The following is a 23434-nucleotide window of genomic DNA, read 5'->3' as shown; positions in this document are numbered from 1 at the left end:
TCGTACACACGCGGCCGCGCTCCGTACACCTCGTACACACGCGGCCGCGCTCCGTACACCTCGTACACACGCGGCCGCGCTCCGTACACCTCGTACACACGCGGCCGCGCTCCGTACACCTCGTACACACGCGGCCGCGCTCCGTACACCTCGTACACACGCGGCCGCGCTCCGTACACCTCGTACACACGCGGCCGCGCTCCGTACACCTCGTACACACGCGGCCGCGCTCCGTACACCTCGTACACACGCGGCCGCGCTCCGTACACCTCGTACACACGCGGCCGCGCTCCGTACACCTCGTACACACGCGGCCGCGCTCCGTACACCTCGTACACACGCGGCCGCGCTCCGTACACCTCGTACACACGCGGCCGCGCTCCGTACACCTCGTACACACGCGGCCGCGCTCCGTACACCTCGTACACACGCGGCCGCGCTCCGTACACCTCGTACACACGCGGCCGCGCTCCGTACACCTCGTACACACGCGGCCGCGCTCCGTACACCTCGTACACACGCGGCCGCGCTCCGTACACCTCGTACACACGCGGCCGCGCTCCGTACACCTCGTACACACGCGGCCGCGCTCCGTACACCTCGTACACACGCGGCCGCGCTCCGTACACCTCGTACACACGCGGCCGCGCTCCGTACACCTCGTACACACGCGGCCGCGCTCCGTACACCTCGTACACACGCGGCCGCGCTCCGTACACCTCGTACACACGCGGCCGCGCTCCGTACACCTCGTACACACGCGGCCGCGCTCCGTACACCTCGTACACACGCGGCCGCGCTCCGTACACCTCGTACACACGCGGCCGCGCTCCGTACACCTCGTACACACGCGGCCGCGCTCCGTACACCTCGTACACACGCGGCCGCGCTCCGTACACCTCGTACACACGCGGCCGCGCTCCGTACACCTCGTACACACGCGGCCGCGCTCCGTACACCTCGTACACACGCGGCCGCGCTCCGTACACCTCGTACACACGCGGCCGCGCTCCGTACACCTCGTACACACGCGGCCGCGCTCCGTACACCTCGTACACACGCGGCCGCGCTCCGTACACCTCGTACACACGCGGCCGCGCTCCGTACACCTCGTACACACGCGGCCGCGCTCCGTACACCTCGTACACACGCGGCCGCGCTCCGTACACCTCGTACACACGCGGCCGCGCTCCGTACACCTCGTACACACGCGGCCGCGCTCCGTACACCTCGTACACACGCGGCCGCGCTCCGTACACCTCGTACACACGCGGCCGCGCTCCGTACACCTCGTACACACGCGGCCGCGCTCCGTACACCTCGTACACACGCGGCCGCGCTCCGTACACCTCGTACACACGCGGCCGCGCTCCGTACACCTCGTACACACGCGGCCGCGCTCCGTACACCTCGTACACACGCGGCCGCGCTCCGTACACCTCGTACACACGCGGCCGCGCTCCGTACACCTCGTACACACGCGGCCGCGCTCCGTACACCTCGTACACACGCGGCCGCGCTCCGTACACCTCGTACACACGCGGCCGCGCTCCGTACACCTCGTACACACGCGGCCGCGCTCCGTACACCTCGTACACACGCGGCCGCGCTCCGTACACCTCGTACACACGCGGCCGCGCTCCGTACACCTCGTACACACGCGGCCGCGCTCCGTACACCTCGTACACACGCGGCCGCGCTCCGTACACCTCGTACACACGCGGCCGCGCTCCGTACACCTCGTACACACGCGGCCGCGCTCCGTACACCTCGTACACACGCGGCCGCGCTCCGTACACCTCGTACACACGCGGCCGCGCTCCGTACACCTCGTACACACGCGGCCGCGCTCCGTACACCTCGTACACACGCGGCCGCGCTCCGTACACCTCGTACACACGCGGCCGCGCTCCGTACACCTCGTACACACGCGGCCGCGCTCCGTACACCTCGTACACACGCGGCCGCGCTCCGTACACCTCGTACACACGCGGCCGCGCTCCGTACACCTCGTACACACGCGGCCGCGCTCCGTACACCTCGTACACACGCGGCCGCGCTCCGTACACCTCGTACACACGCGGCCGCGCTCCGTACACCTCGTACACACGCGGCCGCGCTCCGTACACCTCGTACACACGCGGCCGCGCTCCGTACACCTCGTACACACGCGGCCGCGCTCCGTACACCTCGTACACACGCGGCCGCGCTCCGTACACCTCGTACACACGCGGCCGCGCTCCGTACACCTCGTACACACGCGGCCGCGCTCCGTACACCTCGTACACACGCGGCCGCGCTCCGTACACCTCGTACACACGCGGCCGCGCTCCGTACACCTCGTACACACGCGGCCGCGCTCCGTACACCTCGTACACACGCGGCCGCGCTCCGTACACCTCGTACACACGCGGCCGCGCTCCGTACACCTCGTACACACGCGGCCGCGCTCCGTACACCTCGTACACACGCGGCCGCGCTCCGTACACCTCGTACACACGCGGCCGCGCTCCGTACACCTCGTACACACGCGGCCGCGCTCCGTACACCTCGTACACACGCGGCCGCGCTCCGTACACCTCGTACACACGCGGCCGCGCTCCGTACACCTCGTACACACGCGGCCGCGCTCCGTACACCTCGTACACACGCGGCCGCGCTCCGTACACCTCGTACACACGCGGCCGCGCTCCGTACACCTCGTACACACGCGGCCGCGCTCCGTACACCTCGTACACACGCGGCCGCGCTCCGTACACCTCGTACACACGCGGCCGCGCTCCGTACACCTCGTACACACGCGGCCGCGCTCCGTACACCTCGTACACACGCGGCCGCGCTCCGTACACCTCGTACACACGCGGCCGCGCTCCGTACACCTCGTACACACGCGGCCGCGCTCCGTACACCTCGTACACACGCGGCCGCGCTCCGTACACCTCGTACACACGCGGCCGCGCTCCGTACACCTCGTACACACGCGGCCGCGCTCCGTACACCTCGTACACACGCGGCCGCGCTCCGTACACCTCGTACACACGCGGCCGCGCTCCGTACACCTCGTACACACGCGGCCGCGCTCCGTACACCTCGTACACACGCGGCCGCGCTCCGTACACCTCGTACACACGCGGCCGCGCTCCGTACACCTCGTACACACGCGGCCGCGCTCCGTACACCTCGTACACACGCGGCCGCGCTCCGTACACCTCGTACACACGCGGCCGCGCTCCGTACACCTCGTACACACGCGGCCGCGCTCCGTACACCTCGTACACACGCGGCCGCGCTCCGTACACCTCGTACACACGCGGCCGCGCTCCGTACACCTCGTACACACGCGGCCGCGCTCCGTACACCTCGTACACACGCGGCCGCGCTCCGTACACCTCGTACACACGCGGCCGCGCTCCGTACACCTCGTACACACGCGGCCGCGCTCCGTACACCTCGTACACACGCGGCCGCGCTCCGTACACCTCGTACACACGCGGCCGCGCTCCGTACACCTCGTACACACGCGGCCGCGCTCCGTACACCTCGTACACACGCGGCCGCGCTCCGTACACCTCGTACACACGCGGCCGCGCTCCGTACACCTCGTACACACGCGGCCGCGCTCCGTACACCTCGTACACACGCGGCCGCGCTCCGTACACCTCGTACACACGCGGCCGCGCTCCGTACACCTCGTACACACGCGGCCGCGCTCCGTACACCTCGTACACACGCGGCCGCGCTCCGTACACCTCGTACACACGCGGCCGCGCTCCGTACACCTCGTACACACGCGGCCGCGCTCCGTACACCTCGTACACACGCGGCCGCGCTCCGTACACCTCGTACACACGCGGCCGCGCTCCGTACACCTCGTACACACGCGGCCGCGCTCCGTACACCTCGTACACACGCGGCCGCGCTCCGTACACCTCGTACACACGCGGCCGCGCTCCGTACACCTCGTACACACGCGGCCGCGCTCCGTACACCTCGTACACACGCGGCCGCGCTCCGTACACCTCGTACACACGCGGCCGCGCTCCGTACACCTCGTACACACGCGGCCGCGCTCCGTACACCTCGTACACACGCGGCCGCGCTCCGTACACCTCGTACACACGCGGCCGCGCTCCGTACACCTCGTACACACGCGGCCGCGCTCCGTACACCTCGTACACACGCGGCCGCGCTCCGTACACCTCGTACACACGCGGCCGCGCTCCGTACACCTCGTACACACGCGGCCGCGCTCCGTACACCTCGTACACACGCGGCCGCGCTCCGTACACCTCGTACACACGCGGCCGCGCTCCGTACACCTCGTACACACGCTGCTCTGCTCCGTACACACGGCTCCGCTCCTTACACCTCGTACACACGGCTCCGCTCCGTACACCTCGTACACACGGCTCCGCTCCGTACACCTCGTACTCATGCGGCTGTGCTCCGTACACCTCGTACACATGGCTCCGTACACCTCTTACACACGGCTCCGCTCCGTACACCTCGTACACACGGCTCCGTACACCTCGTACACATGGCTCCGTACACCTCTTACACACGACTCCGCTCCGTACACCTCGTACACATGCGGCTGCGCTCCGTACACCTCGTACACATGGCTCCGTACACCTCTTACACACGGCTCCGCTCCGTACACCTCGTACACATGCGGCAGTGCTCCGTACACCTCGTACACACGCCGCTGCGCTCCGTACACCTCGTACACATGGCTCCGTACACCTCTTACACACGACTCCGCTCCGTACACCTTGTACACATGCGGCTGCGCTCCGTACACCTCGTACACATGGCTCCGTACACCTCTTACACACGACTCCGCTCCGTACACCTCGTACACACGGCTCCGCTCCGTACACCTTGTACACATGCGGCTGTGCTCCGTACACCTCGTACACATGGCTCCGTACACCTCTTACACACGACTCCGCTCCGTACACCTTGTACACACGCGGCTGTGCTCCGTACACCTCGTACACATGGCTCCGTACACCTCTTACACACGACTCCGCTCCGTACACCTTGTACACACGCGGCTGCGCTCCGTACACCTCGTACACATGGCTCCGTACACCTCTTACACACGACTCCGCTTTGTACACCTCATACACACGCTGCTCTGCTCCGTACACCTCGTACACACGCGGCTGCGCTCCGTACACCTCGTGCACACGGCTCCGTACACATCGTACACACACGACTCCGCTCCATAGACCTTTCACACGCTGCTCTGATCCATACACCTCGTACACACACGGCTCTGCTACATCCACCCTGTAAACACCTCCTGACCTCACACATACGCTGCCTTACCCTCCTCCGGCGCCATGGCAACCAGCAAAGTCCTGTACACGGAGGTCCCCCTCCTGATCATGTGACCCCTGACTCCTCCCATCCTGTGACCTCATCACAGGTCCTGTGCACAGAGCAGCCATTATGTGGTGTGCTGCTGTGCAGGCCTGGTGCAGGGACTCGGAGCTCTCAGCTGACCGGCTGATACACGCACCTCCCAACCAATGCGGGCCCCCTCTCTCTGCCCACCGGGCCCGGGGGCACACAAATGCCGGCGGGCATTCAGACAATTAGTGGAGGGTCAATCTGTGCGGTAGCCCAGGGCCCCCCCAGACCACTGTGCCTGGGCTACCGCCCATATTGACCCTCTGATAATCCGCCCCTGATATATATATATATATATATATATATATATATATATATATATATATACCTATTCTATGTGTACACATTTATTCTACCTATTCTACTGTAAGCTGTCAGTGTGATTTTACTGTACACCGCACTGAATTGCCGGCTTTTCTCTCTAACAGCGCTGCGTATTTCTCGCAAGTCACACTGCTGGTCCGTGTATAATCCGTATTTTTGGGGCTTCCATAGACTTTCATTGACGTTTTATTTGCGCAATACGGTGACAAACGCAGCATGCTGCGATTTTGTACGGCCGTAGAAAGCCGTATAATACTGATCAGTAAAATACGGCAGATAGGAGCAGGGGCATAGAGAATAATTGTGCCGTATTTTTTGCGAGTTTTACGGACGTAGTTTCTGCGCTCTTACGTCCGTAAAACTCGCAAGTGTGAAGCCGGCCTAATGTGGTGTGGGTGGTGCTTTCAAAACTCTTGGGAAATCTTCTCCTGTTCATTTCTATGGTAAATACACTTCCTTCACACGATGAGATTTTTGAGCTGCTGTTTTCCCTTTTTTTTTTTTATTTATTTTTTTTTTTTATATATATATATACCTGAAGAGGTTTAAAAAAAAAAAAAAAAAAACCAGAGTGTATGTGACATCTTTGAAGCAGATCCCGGTGGAGTCCGATATCGGCTGTGACACCGACTTTGTATCAGCAGCGCTGCAGCCAATCATTGGCTCTGAGATTGGTATTTAACCCCTTCAAGACCCAGCCTATTTTGACCTTAAAGACCTTGCCGTTTTTTGCAATTCTGACCAGTGTCCCTTTATGAGGTAATAACTCAGGAACGCTTCAACGGATCCTAGCGGTTCTGAGATTGTTTTTTCGTGACATATTGGGCTTCATGTTAGTGGTAAATTTAGGTCAATAAATTCTGCATTTATTTGTGATAAACACGGAAATTTGGCGAAAATTTTGAAAATTTCGCAATTTTCACATTTTGAATTTTTATTCTGTTAAACCAGAGAGATATGTGACACAAAATAGTTAATAAATAACATTTCCCACATGTTTACTTTACATCAGCACAATTTTGGAAACAAAATTTTTTTTTTGTTAGGAAGTTATAAGGGTTAAAATTCGACCAGCGATTTGTCATTTTTACAACGAAATTTACAAAACCATTTTTTTTAGGGACCACCTCACATTTGAAGTCAGTTTGAGGGGTCTATATGGCTGAAAATACCCAAAAGTGACACCATTCTAAAAACTGCACCCCTCAAGGTACTCAAAACCACATTCAAGAAGTTTATTAACCCTTCAGGTGCTTCACAGCAGCAGAAGCAACATGGAAGGAAAAAATGAACATTTAACTTTTTAGTCACAAAAATTATCTTTTAGCAACAATTTTTTTATTTTCCCAATGGTAAAAGGAGAAACTGAACCACGAAAGTTGTTGTCCAATTTGTCCTGAGTACGCTGATACCTCATATGTGGGGGTAAACCACTGTTTTGGCGCACGGCAGGGCTTGGAAGGGAAGGAGCGCCATTTGACTTTTTGAATCAAAAATTGGCTCCACTCTTTAGCGGACACCATGTCACGTTTGGAGAGCCCCCGTGTGCCTAAAAATTGGAGCTCCCCCACAAGTGACCCCATTTTGGAAACTAGACGCCCCAAGGAACTTATCTAGATGCATAGTGAGCACTTTGAACCCCCAGGTGCTTCACAAATTGATCCGTAAAAATGAAAAAGTACTTTTTTTTCACAAAAAAATTCTTTTAGCCTCAATTTTTTCATTTTCACATGGGCAACAGGATAAAATGGATCCTAAAATGTGTTGGGCAATTTCTCCTGAGTACACCAATACCTCACATGTGGAGGTAAACCACTGTTTGGGCACATGGTAAGGCTCGGAAGGGAAGGAGCGCCATTTGACTTTTTGAATGAAAAATTATTTCCATCGTTAGCGGACACCATGTCGCGTTTGGATAGCTCCTGTGTGCCTAAACATTGGCGCTCCCCCACAAGTGACCCCATTTTGGAAACTAGACCCCCCAAGGAACTAATTTAGATGCATAGTGAGCACTTTAAACCCTCAGGTGCTTCACAAATTGATCTGTAAAAATGAAAAAGTAATTTTTTTTCACAAAAAAATTCTTTTCGCCTCAATTTTTTCATTTTCACATGGGCAGTAGGATAAAATGGATCATAAAATTTGTTGGGCAATTTCTCCCGAGTACGCCGATACCTCATATGTGGGGGTAAACCACTGTTTGGGCACTCGGCAGGGCTCGGAAGAGAAGGCGCGCCATTTGACTTTTTGAATGGAAAATTAGCTCCAATTGTTAGCGGACACCATGTCGCGTTTGGAGAGCCCCTGTGTGCCTAAACATTGGAGCTCCCGCACAAGTGACCCCATTTTGGAAACTAGACCCCCCAAGGAACTTATCTAGATGCATATTGAGCACTTTAAACCCCCAGGTGCTTCACAGAAGTTTATAACGCAGAGCCATGAAAATAAAAAATAATTTTTCTTTCCTCAAAAATGATTTTTTAGCCTGGAATTTCCTATTTTGCCAAGGATAATAGGAGAAATTGGACCCCAAATATTGTTGTCCAGTTTGTCCTGAGTACGCTGATACCCCATATGTGGGGGTAAACCACTGTTTGGGCACACGGCAGGGCTCGGAAGGGATGGCACGCCATTTGGCTTTTTAAATGGAAAATTAGCTCCAATCCTTAGCGGACACCATGTCACGTTTGGAGAGCCCCTGTGTGCCTAAACATTGGAGATCCCCCAGAAATGACACCATTTTAGAAACTAGACCCCCAAAGGAACTAATCTAGATGTGTGGTGAGGACTTTGAACCCCCAAGTGCTTCACAGAAGTTTATAACGCAGAGCCATGAAAAAAAAAAAAAAATTATTTTCTCAAAAATGATCTTTTAGCCTGCAATTTTTTATTTTCCCAAGGGTAACAGGAGAAATTTGACCCCAAATATTGTTGTCCAGTTTCTCCTGAGTACGCTGATACCCCATATGTGGGGGTAAATCACTGTTTGGGCACATGCCGGGGCTCGGAAGTGAAGTAGTGACGTTTTGAAATGCAGACTTTGATGGAATGCTCTGTGGGCGTCATGTTGCGTTTGCAGAGCCCCTGATGTGGCTTAACAGTAGAAACCCCCCACAAGTGACCCCATTTTGGAAACTAGACCCCCAAAGGAACTTATCTAGATGTGTGGTGAGCACTTTGAACCCCCAAGTGCTTCATAGAAGTTTATAATGCAGAGCCGTGAAAATAATAAATACGTTTTCTTTCCTCAAAAATAATTATTTAGCCCAGAATTTTTTAATTTTCCCAAGGGTAACAGGAGAAATTTGACCCCAATATTTGTTGTCCAGTTTCTCCTGAGTACGGTGATACCCCATATGTGGGGGTAAACTACTGTTTGGGCACATGCCGGGGCTTGGAATTGAAGTAGTGACGTTTTGAAATGCAGACTTTGATGGAATGCTCTGCGGGCGTCACGTTGCGTTTGCAGAGCCCCTGATGTGCCTAAACAGTAGAAACCCCCCACAAGTGACCCCATTTTGGAAACTAGACCCTGAAAGGAACTTATCTAGATGTGTGGTGAGCACTTTGAACCCCCAAGTGCTTCATAGAAGTTTATAATGCAGAGCCGTGAAAATAATAAATACGTTTTCTTTCCTCAAAAATAATTTAGCCCAGAATTTTTTATTTTCCCAAGGGTTACAGGAGAAATTGGACCCCAAAAGTTGTTGTCCAGTTTCTCCTGAGTACGCTGATACCCCATATGTGGGGGTAAACCACTGTTTGGGCACACGTCGGGGCTCAGAAGGGAAGTAGTGACTTTTGAAATGCAGACTTTGATGGAATGGTCTGCGGGTGTCACGTTGCGTTTGCAGAGCCCCTGGTGTGCCTAAACAGTAGAAACCCCCCACAAGTGACCCCATTTTAGAAACTAGACCCCCCAAGGAACTTATCTAGATATGTGGTGAGCACTTTGAACCCCCAAGTGCTTCACAGACGTTTACAACGCAGAGCCGTGAAAATAAAAAATCATTTTTCTTTCCTCAAAAATTATGTTTTAGCAACCATTTTTTTAGATTCACAAGGGTAACAGGAGAAATTGGACCCCAGTAATTGTTGCGCAGTTTGTCCTGAGTATGCTGGTACCCCATATGTGGGGGTAAACCACTGTTTGGGCACACGTCAGGGCTCGGAAGTGAGGGAGCACCATTTGACTTTTTGAATACGAGATTGGCTGGAATCAATGGTGGCGCCATGTTGCGTTTGGAGACCCCTGATGTGCCTAAACAGTGGTAACCCCTCAATTCTAACTCCAACACTAACCCCAACACACCCCTAACCCTAATCCCAACTGTAGCCATAATCCTAATCACAACCCTAACCCCAACACACCCCTAACCACAACACTAACCCCAACACACCCCTAACCCTAACCACAACCCTAATTCCAACCCTAACCCTAAGGCTATGTGCCCACGTTGCGGATTCGTGTGAGATATTTCCGCACCATTTTTGAAAAATCCGCGGGTAAAAGGCACTGTGTTTTACCTGCGGATTTTCCGCGGATTTCCAGTGTTTTTTGTGCGGATTTCACCTGCGGATTCCTATTGAGGAACAGGTGTAAAACGCTGCGGAATCCGCACAAAGAATTGACATGCTGCGGAAAATACAACGCAGCGTTCCCGCGCGGTATTTTCCGCACCATGGGCACAGCGGATTTGGTTTTTCATATGTTTACATGGTACTGTAAACCTGATGGAACACTGCTGCGAATCCGCAGCCAAATCCGCACCGTGTGCACATAGCCTAATTCTAAAGGTATGTGCACACGCTGCGGATCCGCAGCAGTTTCCCATGAGTGTACAGTTCAATGTAAACCTATGGGAAACAAAAATCGCTGTACACATGCTGCGGAAAAACTGCACGGAAACGCAGCGGTTTACATTCCGCAGCATGTCACTTCTTTGTGCGGATTCCGCAGCGGTTTTACAACTGCTCCAATAGAAAATCGCAATTGTAAAACCGCAGTGAAATGCGCAGAAAAAAACGCGGTAAATCCGCAGCGGTTTAGCACTGCGGATTTATCAAATCCGCAGCGGAAAAATCCGCAGAGGACCAGAATACGTGTGCACATTCCTAACCCTAACCCTACCCCTAACCCTACCCCTAACCCTACCCCTAACCCTACCCCTAACCCTAGCCCTACCCCTAACCCTACCCCTAACCCTAACCCTAACCCTATTCTAACATTAGTGGAAAAAAAAAAATGTCTTAATTTTTTTATTGTCCCTACCTATGGGGGTGACAAAGGGGGGGGGGGGGTCATTTATTATTTTTTTTATTTTGATCACTGAGATAGATTATATCTCAGTGATCAAAATGCACTTTGGAACGAATCTGCCGGCCGGCAGATTCGGCGGGCGCACTGCGCATGCGCCCGCCATTTTGGAAGATGGCGGCGCCCGGGAGAAGACGGACGGGACCACGGCTGGATCGGTAAGTATGATAGGTTGGGGGGGGACCACGGGGGGGGGGGATCGGAGCACGGGGGGGGGGAATCGGAGCGCGGGAGGGGTGGAACGGAGCGCGGGGGGCGTGGAACGGAGCACGGGGGGGCTGGAATGGAGCACGGGGGGTGGAACGGAGCACGGGGGGGGTGGATCGGAGTGCAGGGGGGGTGATTGGAGCACGGGGGGGTGATTGGAGCACGGGGGGAGCGGACACGAGCACGGGGGGGAGCGGAGCACTGGACGGAGGGGAGCCGGAGCAGTGTACCGGCCAGATCGGGGGGGTGGGGGGGCGATCGGAGGGGTGGGGTGGGGGCACACTAGTATTTCCAGCCATGGCCGATGATATTTCAGCATCGGCCATGGCTGGATTGTAATATTTCACCCGTTATAATGGGTGAAATATTACAAATCGCTCTGATTGGCAGTTTCACTTTCAACAGCCAATCAGAGCGATCGTAGCCACGAGGGGGTGAAGCCACCCCCCCTGGGCTAAACTACCACTCCCCCTGTCCCTGCAGATCGGGTGAAATGGGAGTTAACCCTTTCACCCGGTCTGCAGGGACGCGATCTTTCCATGACGCCGCATAGGCGTCATGGGTCGGATTGGCACCGACTTTCATGACGCCTACGTGGCGTCAAAGGTCGGGAAGGGGTTAAAGAAGCATTCCCATGAATATTTTCTTAAGTGTGTGTCTATGCGCCTGTAGTGTCAGTGTATTCATACTCTCACCGCCTTCTCCAGGATCCAGCGCCGCTTCTCAGTGACGTCACGGCTCCGCAGCCTCTCCGGGTCACACTGCGCTCTGCATGACCCAGAAGTGGCCTATGGAGCACCAGAACATGACTACATAGACTTCGGTTAGAAAGGAGACATAATACCCACCCATTTTGGCATTTCCTGGACAGTCGTTTTTACCTTAACTGCTTCCTAATTTTACTGCTTCCACACGGTTTGACTTAGTGACAATATATCCTTTGTATGACCTAAATAGCTTTAAATAAACATTCAGGTCATTTTCTGCTTTATTCAATTTACCATATAATTTACTGAAAAACTGGAGAAAAATGAAACCTCCCAGATGGTATGAAAATGTGAAAACAATGCAATTCTGCTACTGGTTTTTGGGTTTTGCTTTTACCGCTCATTATATAATAACAAATGACCTGGCGATGTGATTACAGAGATCTCAGACTTGTCTAGTTTTCTTTTTGCTTTTTTTTTTTAACATGTTATTTATTTTACTGGTTAAAATTCAAACAGATGACATTTTCCAAAGACGTAATAATCGCACTGCAAAACGCAGTGTGAACAGTGTCCTGACTTGTCTGTTTTTCAGACTAGCTGTTGAGGTATGGAAGCGGAGGAGACGATGGGCTGCATGCAGGAATTTCCAGACCACTATAAAGTCATGATGGACCGGTTAAACGAGCAGCGGGAGCTGGACCAATTCACGGACATCACCTTGATTGTGGATGGTAAGTGTCTCCAATCCGATGTTCTGTGTCACATCACAAGCTGAAAATTTGCTTTAAAAGAAAATAGACATTAAATAATTTCTTATTACAAAAGTCAAAATTTGCTATTCACGAGTTTCGAAATGATTAGTCATAACCCATGTGAGAAGTGTATGCAGTACAGACACCAGTCTATGAGCACTGGGTATAGCAACGTCCGTCTCGCTTGTTTACGATGTCCTTGGAGAAGATTACAAGACATTAGAGAGCATTGACTTCTGGCATTACACAATGGATAGAGATTGGCCAAATCTATTGATTTTCATGGAACTAGCCGACCATATAATGTTTGGGGGTGTTCTGATTCTCACCACATGCCAGATATCAGAGAAACTAAGATCAGGCATGTTAGACTTCAGCATGCCCAGTCCTTTTGTTCTAATAGTAGATACACCACTAGAGAGGTGTTCGACAGCCAGATATTCTCCTCTCCCTGTTGAGAACACATGACCCCTCGGCTGAGTGTATGTGTATGCTATTGGGGAGGCCAAAGAAATGGCATAAAGCCCTAATGAGAACAGGGCCTCATTAATTGTAGCAAACCATAAGAGGGTGATGTTGGGGATTTGCCCTATTGAAAAGGTTGCCCATTGCTTAGATATATATATTGATGACTGATGTATAGGGTTTGATTGAGAATATCTCAGTGCCCAGTGCACAGATTGGCATTTCTCAGACAGTAGTTGCAGACACCTGATCGGTGGTTGTGCTGGCTGTAGGACCCGAACTGATCTGATTGTTAAAGGGTTCTCCGGAAAGACAGGAGGACAGTGGTGTGACCAGATTCTTCTTACCTCAGCACCCCTGGTATCTCCAGCACTAGATCACATAGACAGGGAGGACAGCAGCGTGAGCAGCCTCTTCTTACCTCAGCACCCTGGTATCTCCAGCATTAGATCAGATACACAGAGAAGACAGCAGCGTGAGTAGCCTCTTCTTACCTCAGCACCCTGGTATCTCCAGCATTAGATCAGATAAGGTGGACAGCAATGTGAGCAGCCTCTTCTTACCTCAGCACCCTGGTATCTCCAGCATTAGATCAGATAAGGTGGACAGCAATGTGAGCAGCCTCTTCTTACCTCAGCACCCTGGTATCTCCAGCATTAGATCAGATACACAGGGAGGACAGCAGTGTGAGCAGCCTCTTCTTACCTCAGCACCCCTGGTATCTCCAGCATTAGATCAGATACAGAGGGAGGACAGCAGCGTGAGCAGCCTCTTCTTACCTCAGCACCCTGGTATCTCCAGCATTAGATCAGATACAGAGGGAGGACAGCAGCGTGAGCAGCCTCTTCTTACCTCAGCACCCTGGTATCTCCAGCATTAGATCAGATAAGGTGGACAGCAATGTGAGCAGCCTCTTCTTACCTCAGCACCCTGGTATCTCCAGCATTAGATCAGATACACAGGGAGGACAGCAATGTGAGCAGCCTCTTCTTACCTCAGCACCCCTGGTATCTCCAGCATTAGATCAGATACAGAGGGAGGACAGCAGCGTGAGCAGCCTCTTCTTACCTCAGCACCCTGGTATCTCCAGCATTAGATCAGATACACAGAGAAGACAGCAGCGTGAGCAGTCTCTTCTTACCTCAGCACCCTGGTATTTCCAGCATTAGATCAGATAAGGTGGACAGCAATGTGAGCAGCCTCTTCTTACCTCAGCACCCTGGTATCTCCAGCATTAGATCAGATACACAGGGAGGACAGCAGTGTGAGCAGCCTCTTCTTACCTCAGCACCCTCGTATCTCCAGCATTAGATCAGATAAGGTGGACAGCAATGTGAGCAGCCTCTTCTTACCTCAGCACCCTGGTATCTCCAGCATTAGATCAGATACAGAGGGAGGACAGCAGCGTGAGCAGCCTCTTCTTACCTCAGCACCCTGGTATCTCCAGCATTAGATCAGATACACAGAGAAGACAGCAGCGTGAGCAGCCTCTTCTTACCTCAGCACCCTGGTATCTCCAGCATTAGATCAGATAAGGTGGACAGCAGTGTGAGCAGCCTCTTCTTACCTCAGCACCCTGGTATCTCCAGCATTAGATCAGATAAGGTGGACAGCAATGTGAGCAGCCTCTTCTTACCTCAGCACCCTGGTATCTCCAGCATTAGATCAGATACACAGGGAGGACAGCAGTGTGAGCAGCCTCTTCTTACCTCAGCACCCTCGTATCTCCAGCATTAGATCAGATAAGGTGGACAGCAATGTGAGCAGCCTCTTCTTACCTCAGCACCCTGGTATCTCCAGCATTAGATCAGATACAGAGGGAGGACAGCAGCGTGAGCAGCCTCTTCTTACCTCAGCACCCTGGTATCTCCAGCATTAGATCAGATACACAGGGAAGACCGCAGCGTGAGTAGCTTCTTCTTATCACTGAACCCCTGGTATCTCCAATAGTAGATCATATAAAGACTGTATTTTTATGTTGTTGGGTTTTTTTTTTTGTATCCCCAGAGAATTCCATTAATGACCAGACTTAAGGATATGCTTTCAATATCTCACTCCTGGCCAACCCTTTAAAGAATAGTTTTTTTTATATCTTAGGGAGTGAATACATTATACTAATGCCTCCTGTATTATTTTCAGGACACCATTTCAAAGCCCACAAGGCCGTTCTTGCCGCCTGCAGCCATTTTTTTCACCAATTCTTTAAGGATTTTACAGAAGAGCCGTTGGTGGAAATAGAAGGTAATTTTCGCAGTTATCATGAAAATTTAGTTAACTGTAAACCTTTTTTATTTTTTGACATTATTTCAGAGGTTTTACTGAGCCTGTCACCTTTACTAGGTAGGGGTAGCCATTTCTGGGGTCATTATGTGCTTTGGTTGTAATATCTGTGTCTCCTGGATGCTTTTTTGATAGACCTCTTGGGTAACTGGGTGTAATACTCACTGCAGCTGTCCGCCATTATTGCCTTCTGCTGTGCCAATATATGATCAGACTGCTGTATAATGCCTGGGGGAGAGTGATGGAGGGTGGGCATCCTGGTGCAATGGAGGGTGGGCATCCTGGTGCAATAAAGGGCAAAGCTGGGATTGTTGCGGTGTTCTCATAAATCGGGTGGAGCCCTGCCAACATATTTTAGGTAATTTACTAAGCAAAATGCTCCAGGATTGTCATCAAAAACTGGCCTACATTGTGGGATCCACATTAAACCCTGTCGTGATTTCATTTTTTCCTCCCTTTCTTCCAAGAGCCATACATTTTTTTATTTTTGTGTCCCCATAGCCCTATGATGGCTTGTTTTTGTTTTTTTTTAGTAGACAAGTTGTACTTTTTAATGACACAATTCATTTCATCATGTGATGCACTGGAAAGTGGGAAAAAATTCCAAGTGCTGTGAAATTGCCTAAAAAAGTGCATTTCCACAATTTTTTTTTTCTTTACCATGTTCATTATATGGTAAAACTGACCTGGTAATATGATTCTCCAGGTCAGAGTGGTCACGCAGATATGTGATATATATATATATATATATATATATATATATATATATATATATATATATATATATATATATATATATATATATATATATATATATTCGAGTATGAGCCGAGTTCCCCCTAATTTTGCCACAAAAAACTGGGAAAACTTAATTACTCAAATATAAGCCTAGCGTAGAAAATGCAGCAGCTACCGGTAAATGTCAAAAGTAAAAATAGATGCCAATAAAAGTAAAATTGAGACATCAGTAGGTTAAGCGTTTTTGAATATCCATATTGAATCAGGAACCCCATATAATGCTCCATAAAGTTTGGTGGGCCCCATTAGATGCTCCATATTAAAATATGCCCTATATAATCTTGCATAAAGGGTAATGAGGGCCCCATAAGATGCTACATACAGACACTTGCCCCATTATAGTTGCACATATATATAGCTGCACAAGCATTATGGCTGCATAAGATGCTCCGTGCAGTCACTTGCCCCATATAATGCTGCACAAGTGTTATGGCCCCATAAGATGCTCCATACAGTCACTTGCCCCTTATGCTTTTGCTGCGATAAAAAAAAAAAAAAATCACATACTCGTCGCTCAGGACCCCAGGCGCTTTAAATATTTACCTGCTCCTCGTACGGTTCCGTCTTCAGCACTGACGTTCAGCAGAGGGCGCGCACTGACTACGTCAGAGGACGATGAAGACGGAGCCGCAGCGGAACGAGGAGCGCTAAATATCGCGCATCGCTCCCCCTCCCCGTATACTCACCTACTCCTGGTGCGGTCCCTGGACGTCCCTGCTTCTTCCACCGTTGCATCTTCTTCCTGTATTGAGCAGTCACAGTTACCGCTCATTACAGTAATGAATATGTGGCCTCAGTTCTCTTATTTTCCCATCACGCCTCTCATTTTCCCAATCACATCTTTCATTTTCCCCCTCACATCTCTCATTTTCTCCCTCACTCCTCTCATTCCCCCCTAACACTTGTCATTTCGACCTCACATCTGTCATTTTCCGATCACTCCACTATTTTCCCTCACTCCTCTCATTTTGCACTCACACCTTTTCATTTTCACCTCACACCTCTCATTTTCACCTTAGTATATACATGTTTGTCATCTCCCTTATATATAGTATATACCTGTAAGTCATCTCCCCTGTATATAGTATATACCTGCTGTGTGTCATCTCCCCTGTATATAGTGTATATACCTGTGTCATCTCCTGTATATAGTATATACCTGTATGTCATCTCCTCCTCTATATAGTATATATCTGTGTGTCATCTCTCCTGTATATAGTATATACCTGTGTCATCTCCTCCTGTATTAGACCTCGTTCACATGTTATTTGGTCAGTATTTTTACCTCAGTATTTGTAAGCTAAATTGGCAGCCTGATAAATCTCCAGCCAACAGGAAGCCTTCCCCCTGGCAGTATATATTAGCTCACACATACACATAATAGACAGGTCATGTGACTGACAGCTGCCGGATTTCCTATATGGTACATTTGTTGCTCTTGTAGTTTGTCTGCTTATTAATCAGATTTTTATTTTTGAAGGATAATACCAGATACACTGCGTGTTTTAGGGCGAGTTTCGTTTGTCAAGTTGTCTGTTGAGTTGCATGTGGCGACATCCATGTAGCGACTTTTGTGAGATGAGTTTTTTGTGGCAACATGCGTGTAGCAACTTTTTGTGTGTCGAGTTGCATGTGACAGGTTATTGTAGCAAGTTGTGTGCAGCAAGTTTTGCGCATGGCGAGTTTTGCGCGTGGTGAGTTTTATGTGTGGTGTCTTTTGAGTATGTGCAAGTTTTGTGTGAGGCAACTTTTGCATGTGTTGCAACTTTTGTGCATGTGGCAATTTTTCCGCGTGTGCAAGTTTTGCGTGTGGCGAGTTTTCCATGAGGTGAGTCTTGCACTTGTGGCGAGTTTTGCGTGGGCCTAATTTTTGCATGTGGCGAGTTTTGTGCGTGGCAAGTTTTGAGCGGCAACTTTTGTGTTTCGACTTTTATGTGGCGAGGTTGGTGTATGTGTGGTGAAATGTGTGCTGAAGCGAGGTTGGTGTATGTGTGTGTTCAAGCACGTGGTAGTGTGTGGCGCATTTTGTGTGTGTGTGTTCATATCCCCGTGTGTGGTGAGTATCCCATGTCGGGACCCCACCTTAGCAACTGTACAGTATATACTCTTTGGCGCCATCGCTCTCATTCTTTATGTCCCCCTTGTTCACATCTGGCAGCTGTCAATTTGCCTCCAACACTTTTCCTTTCATTTTTTCCCCATTATGTAGATAGGGGCAGAATTGTTTGGTGAATTGGAAAGCGCGGGGTTAAAATTTCACCTCACAACGTAGCCTATGATGCTCTCGGGGTCCAGATGTGTGACTGTGCAAAATTTTGTGGCTGTAGCTGCGACTGTGCAGATGCCAATCCCGGACACACACACACACACACACACACACACACACACACACACACACACACACACACACACACACACACACACACACACACACATTCAGCTCTCTATATAAGATTATATATATATATTCTCAGACTTACAAATGCAGCAATACCAAATATGTGGGTTTTCTAATTAATTTATTTTTTTTTAATGGGACAAAAGGGGGTGATTTGAACTTTTGTGGGGGGTTGTGTTGTTGTTTTTTTTTCATATCTTTGAAAACGTTTTCATTTTTAACTTTAATAGTCCTTTTAGGAGTCTTGAAGGTACGATCATCTGATCGCCTGTGCTATACAGTCATGACAAAAAAAATCTTTGCAATTGTGCTGCAAAAAAACGTTACATTTTTAAATCTGCGTTTTGATTTCACATTTTAAAAATGCATACAATGGGGGGAGATAATCAAAAACTGTCTAATAGCAAAACTGGCTTAGTGGCCCATAGCAACCAATTAAATCTCAGCTTTTACTTCTCACACTGCTCTGGTAAAAATGAAATCTGCACTCTGATTGGTTGCTATGGGAAATTAGGACAGTTATGGTATTAGACACTATTTGATTATGTCCCCCAATGGGTCGGAGAAGAAGCATAAAATGGAAGGGAAACCCTCCCCTTTGACTCTGCTAGAGAAGGGGGATTCGGTGATTGCTGTAGCTAGGGATCTGGGCATGTTGAAAAAAAGAATTTCTCGACTGAAGTGGTTGTTGGCGTCATTGCCTCCTGGGATGGTACCGCAGAGGTCAGGCTCTGGAGCATCTAAGAAGGCTTCACCAAGGACTGATAAGCTTTCCAAGCATAACGTGATGTCAGTTCCTTCTATAATCGCCGCTAAGCTGAAAAACAGAATGTCACAACTAGGACAATTCATCACCGCCTGCAGAAGGACCTGGGTCTACCAAGTCTCCATGCCGGATAGAAGCCCCCGCACACAGCAACAATGGAGGAGAATAGGCGTGTGCCTTTTATAAGAAATCTCAAGATTGGACATCTGAAAAGTGCAAGAAAGTGGTGTTTTGTGATGAGCGCACTTCTAGGTTGGTCAGGGGAGGCGCACAGATTGTGCCTCGCCTGAGTACCGCTCACGGTATAACCCGAAATATATGGTTAAGGCTGTTACACACCCTGACAGTGTGATGGTGAGGGGTGCATTCAGTGGAAGCATGCAGGGCCGCCATCAGGCCGTTACTGCCCTTACTGCTGTATGGGGCCCGGTCAGCAGCAGTACACAGAGGGGCCCGCAGATCCGGGGCCCCACTGTTGTGCTTCTACTGATCGGGCCCCATCGTGCACTAAAATACTGTGCACTGCGGCGCACACATCAGCGCTGGGGCCCGGGAGCCTTCTTGGAGCTGTGCACGGCGTCTCACCTAGTCAGCTTCACAGCTCCTGCTCGGCTGTAGCTAGAATGTATGGGCTCCCTGCAGCTCCTGACTACAGCCCATACAGTCTAGCCGTCTCAGTAGTGAATGTGCTGGAATGTAGGGGCTCCTGTCAGGTCCCCTCAGCCCATACATTCTAGCTGCTGCTTCACTGCTGACAACACTAGACGCCCCGGGAACGACTGAGGCAAGTATAAAAAACATTTTTGTTTTTTTAAATGGGTGAGGTGGGTGGGAGTGAGACTGCAGATGATAAAGTGTGTTTGAGGGGGTACTGCACATGATGAAATGATAGGGGGCTGCAGATGATGAAATAATAGGGGGCTGCAGATGATGTAGTGTGTTTGAGGGGGTACTGCACATGATGAAATGATAGGGGGCTGCAAATGATGAAGTAAGAGAGACTGCAGATGAAGTGAAGGGGGATAGGGGACTTCAAATTAAGATATTTTGATGATGGGGACTGCAAATGATGCAGGGGTGATGGGGACTGGAAATGAGGTGGGGGTGATGGGTATGGCAAATTATGGGGACTGCAAATGATGATGTGGGAGTGATGGAGACTGGAGATGATGAATTGTTTGAGGGGGTACTGCACATGATGAAATGATAGGGGGCTGCAAATGAAGTAAGGGGGACTGCAGATGAAGTGAAGGGGGATAGGGGACTAAATGACGAAGGTGGACTGCAAATGATGAAGTGGGGGTGATGGGGACTGCACATCAAGTGACTGAGGGACGGCAATTGAATTGAAGGTGGGGGTGGGGAGAGGAAATGGTGTATTGAAGGTGGGGAGAGCAAATAATGCATTTTGAGGGTGGGGAAGAGCAGTTGATAATGAATAGAGAGTGGAAGAGAGAGAAGACATGACAATGAATTGAGGCAGAAGGGGCATGTAACTATAATGAATAGGGGTAAGGGTTAGAGCGGGAGGTACATAGTGGGGTCGTTGAGGATAAAGTGACTGGTAATAAATTGGGGGAAAGAGTACAGGTGCTAATTAATTTATATGTTAAATAGGGAAAGTGGTTATGTACAGATAGTTGGGGCACAGTGGTGGATTATAATTGATATTTGGAATGGTGGGTTGCATAATAACCAATTATATATTAATGGTGGGTGAATGTCTGTATTCAGATGTGTAGGAAAAAGTGGGGAATGTGCTCTGGAAGCGGTGCTCTAGATAACTGTGTTATTTTATGCAGAGACGAGTCCTGGCTGAAAGAAGTGATGGCGGTCTGCGCTGGATTAAAAAGAAACGCAAAGATGAAGGACTTCAGCTAGAGACATCACTGGTGAGTCAGTGTGTTACCTGTACACTGACACCATACACTGTATACAGAGCTCCTGTGTATGTCACTAGTGATCACTGTATTACATGTACACTGTACCCTATATACAGAGCTCCTGTGTATGTCACTGGTGATTCCTGTATTACCTGTACAATGACACTATATTTAGATCTCCTGTATATAATGGCACCTGTGACCACTGTATTACCTGTACACAGGCACTGCATACTAAGTATAGATCTCCTATGTATAATAGCACTTATGGTGATAGTATTTTTTTTTATTAATGATCAGTATTGTACTATTCTGTCACAATGTGGTGGTAATATGTTGTCTAGTCATGGTGTGGCTGTATTTGTTCCTTGTATGTGCTATTATTTGGTCACTATGTGGTGGTAATATGTGGTCTGGTCATGGTGTGGTGGTATTCCTTGTATATGCTATTATTCGATCACTGTGGTGGTAATATGTGGTCTGTACATGCTGCGGTGGTATTTGTCCCTTGTATGTGATATTGTTCGGTCACTGTGATGGTAATATGTGGTATGTACATGGTGTGCCTCTACTTGTTCCTTGTAGATAGTATTATAGGTCACTATGTGGTGATAATATGGTGTCTGGTCATGGTGTTGTGGTATTTGTCCCTTGTATGTGGTATTATTGGTCATTTGAAAAATTTAAAAATATACCTAAATTGTATTGCATATTTTAACAAATGTTTAATAAGTTAGAGTAGAGTAGGGCCCGGCCAAAAGTGTCTACCTTGTCGTCGTGGCAGATTAAAAAAAACTTTTGGCCAAAGCAAAATCTGCTGTCTTTGTGTGACCTGGGGATGAGAACTGTTAATTTGTGATTGGTGAGAAGTGGAGTGTTTCCAAGAGAGAGCTGTGGGACTGTGTACAGTTCGAGGGGGTGGAGGCGCGGCTGGGGTGGAGCCTGGGCGGAGTCTCAAGGGGGCCCCGAAAATTTTGCCAGTATGGGGCCCCGAAATTCCTAGTGGCAGCCCTGGAAGCATGGGCCGGGTAGGGTTATACTGTCTCCCCAAAAATGTAAGTGTGAAAGCAAGCAGTTATAGTAATGTTTTGGAAGAACATTTGCTTAATTTTTGGGTCATTCATCAGTGACATTTTAGAGTGGCCAGGTAATTCCCCTGACCTTAACCCCATAGAAAATGCCTGGAATTTAATGAAAAACAAGGCTCGAGACACGAGCCGGCACCATCAACGATCTACAGGAGGCACTGAGGACACTGCGGGTGACCATGGACTCCGCGCACTTCACCAGCCGTGCTGAATCCATGCCTAAACCACTGCAGGTGGTGATAAGATGTAAGGGTGACATGACGAAATACTAATTGTAAGGAAATATCCACAATAAAACAGTTCAATGTTAAGATTTTGTGGTTCCGTTGAACTTGTAAAGATTTTTTTGCCGGCACTGTAAATAGCAGCTCTCTATGGCAGAAATGACGATCTCCTATGGGCGCCAGCCACAGGCCGGTGTTCACAGGAGTATCGTAATGATAGGCGTGGGGGGGGTGTTCTGCAGAACCCTAGTGTCATGACAACCTATTGGAGCCCCACGATCACGTGTCGCGGTGTCGATGGGCGGGATTAATAACAAGCTTCCTTCCAGTGTATGTTAAATCCCAATGTCAGTGACTGACAGCTGTGGGCAGAGCACCAATCCACCCACCGCTGTTAAAGGCACGTGATGGCTGATTAAATCAGTCATCATGTGTGAGGAAAGATGTGGACTCGGCGTGCAAGCCCGCATCAAAGGCACGAACATGGCACATTGTGTAAATTTACATCAATGGTTGTGATGGATTTATCACATTACCTATCTAAAGGTTAGTTTCGGGTCGATGGAGATACAAACGATGGGGCCCCACCAGTGCTGGGTACGGGTTTCTGAAATGCTTCATTCTTTCTTTGAGACCTCCAGAGATCCTGAGCTCCCTTCTCTAGAGCACTGAATGGAGCACTTCAGTGGCCGGTTCTTGGGATTTGTGGGGGAGCATCACCGCTCCTCAAGGTGTCGCCTATATTCTGGGTAGATTATAACTTTTCATGATGGGAAGAAGCCTTGGTCAGAATAGTGAGATCTC

General features: G+C 50.2%; 1 protein-coding gene across 3 annotated transcripts in view; it reads left to right on the top strand.

Moving 5' to 3' along the window:
• The window catches only part of ZNF131 (zinc finger protein 131), a 47449-nt gene that overhangs the window by 12246 nt on the left and 11769 nt on the right, over positions 1-23434 (top strand). For 2 of the 3 annotated variants that reach the window (XM_069748791.1, XM_069748807.1), the window contains exons 2-3: positions 12569-12707; positions 15333-15434. In XM_069748791.1, the coding sequence (XP_069604892.1) occupies positions 12584-12707; positions 15333-15434 (226 nt within the window). In that variant the 5' untranslated portion in view covers positions 12569-12583. The remainder of the gene's footprint in view (positions 1-12568; positions 12708-15332; positions 15435-23434) is intronic. The other variant, XM_069748801.1, reaches the window with a different exon arrangement.

This window comes from Ranitomeya imitator, chromosome 1 (assembly GCF_032444005.1).
Source record: "Ranitomeya imitator isolate aRanImi1 chromosome 1, aRanImi1.pri, whole genome shotgun sequence".
Taxonomy (NCBI): Eukaryota; Metazoa; Chordata; class Amphibia; order Anura; family Dendrobatidae; genus Ranitomeya; species Ranitomeya imitator.
Note: the sequence above shows the minus strand (reverse complement) of the source record. Positions and strands in the feature narration are given on the sequence as shown.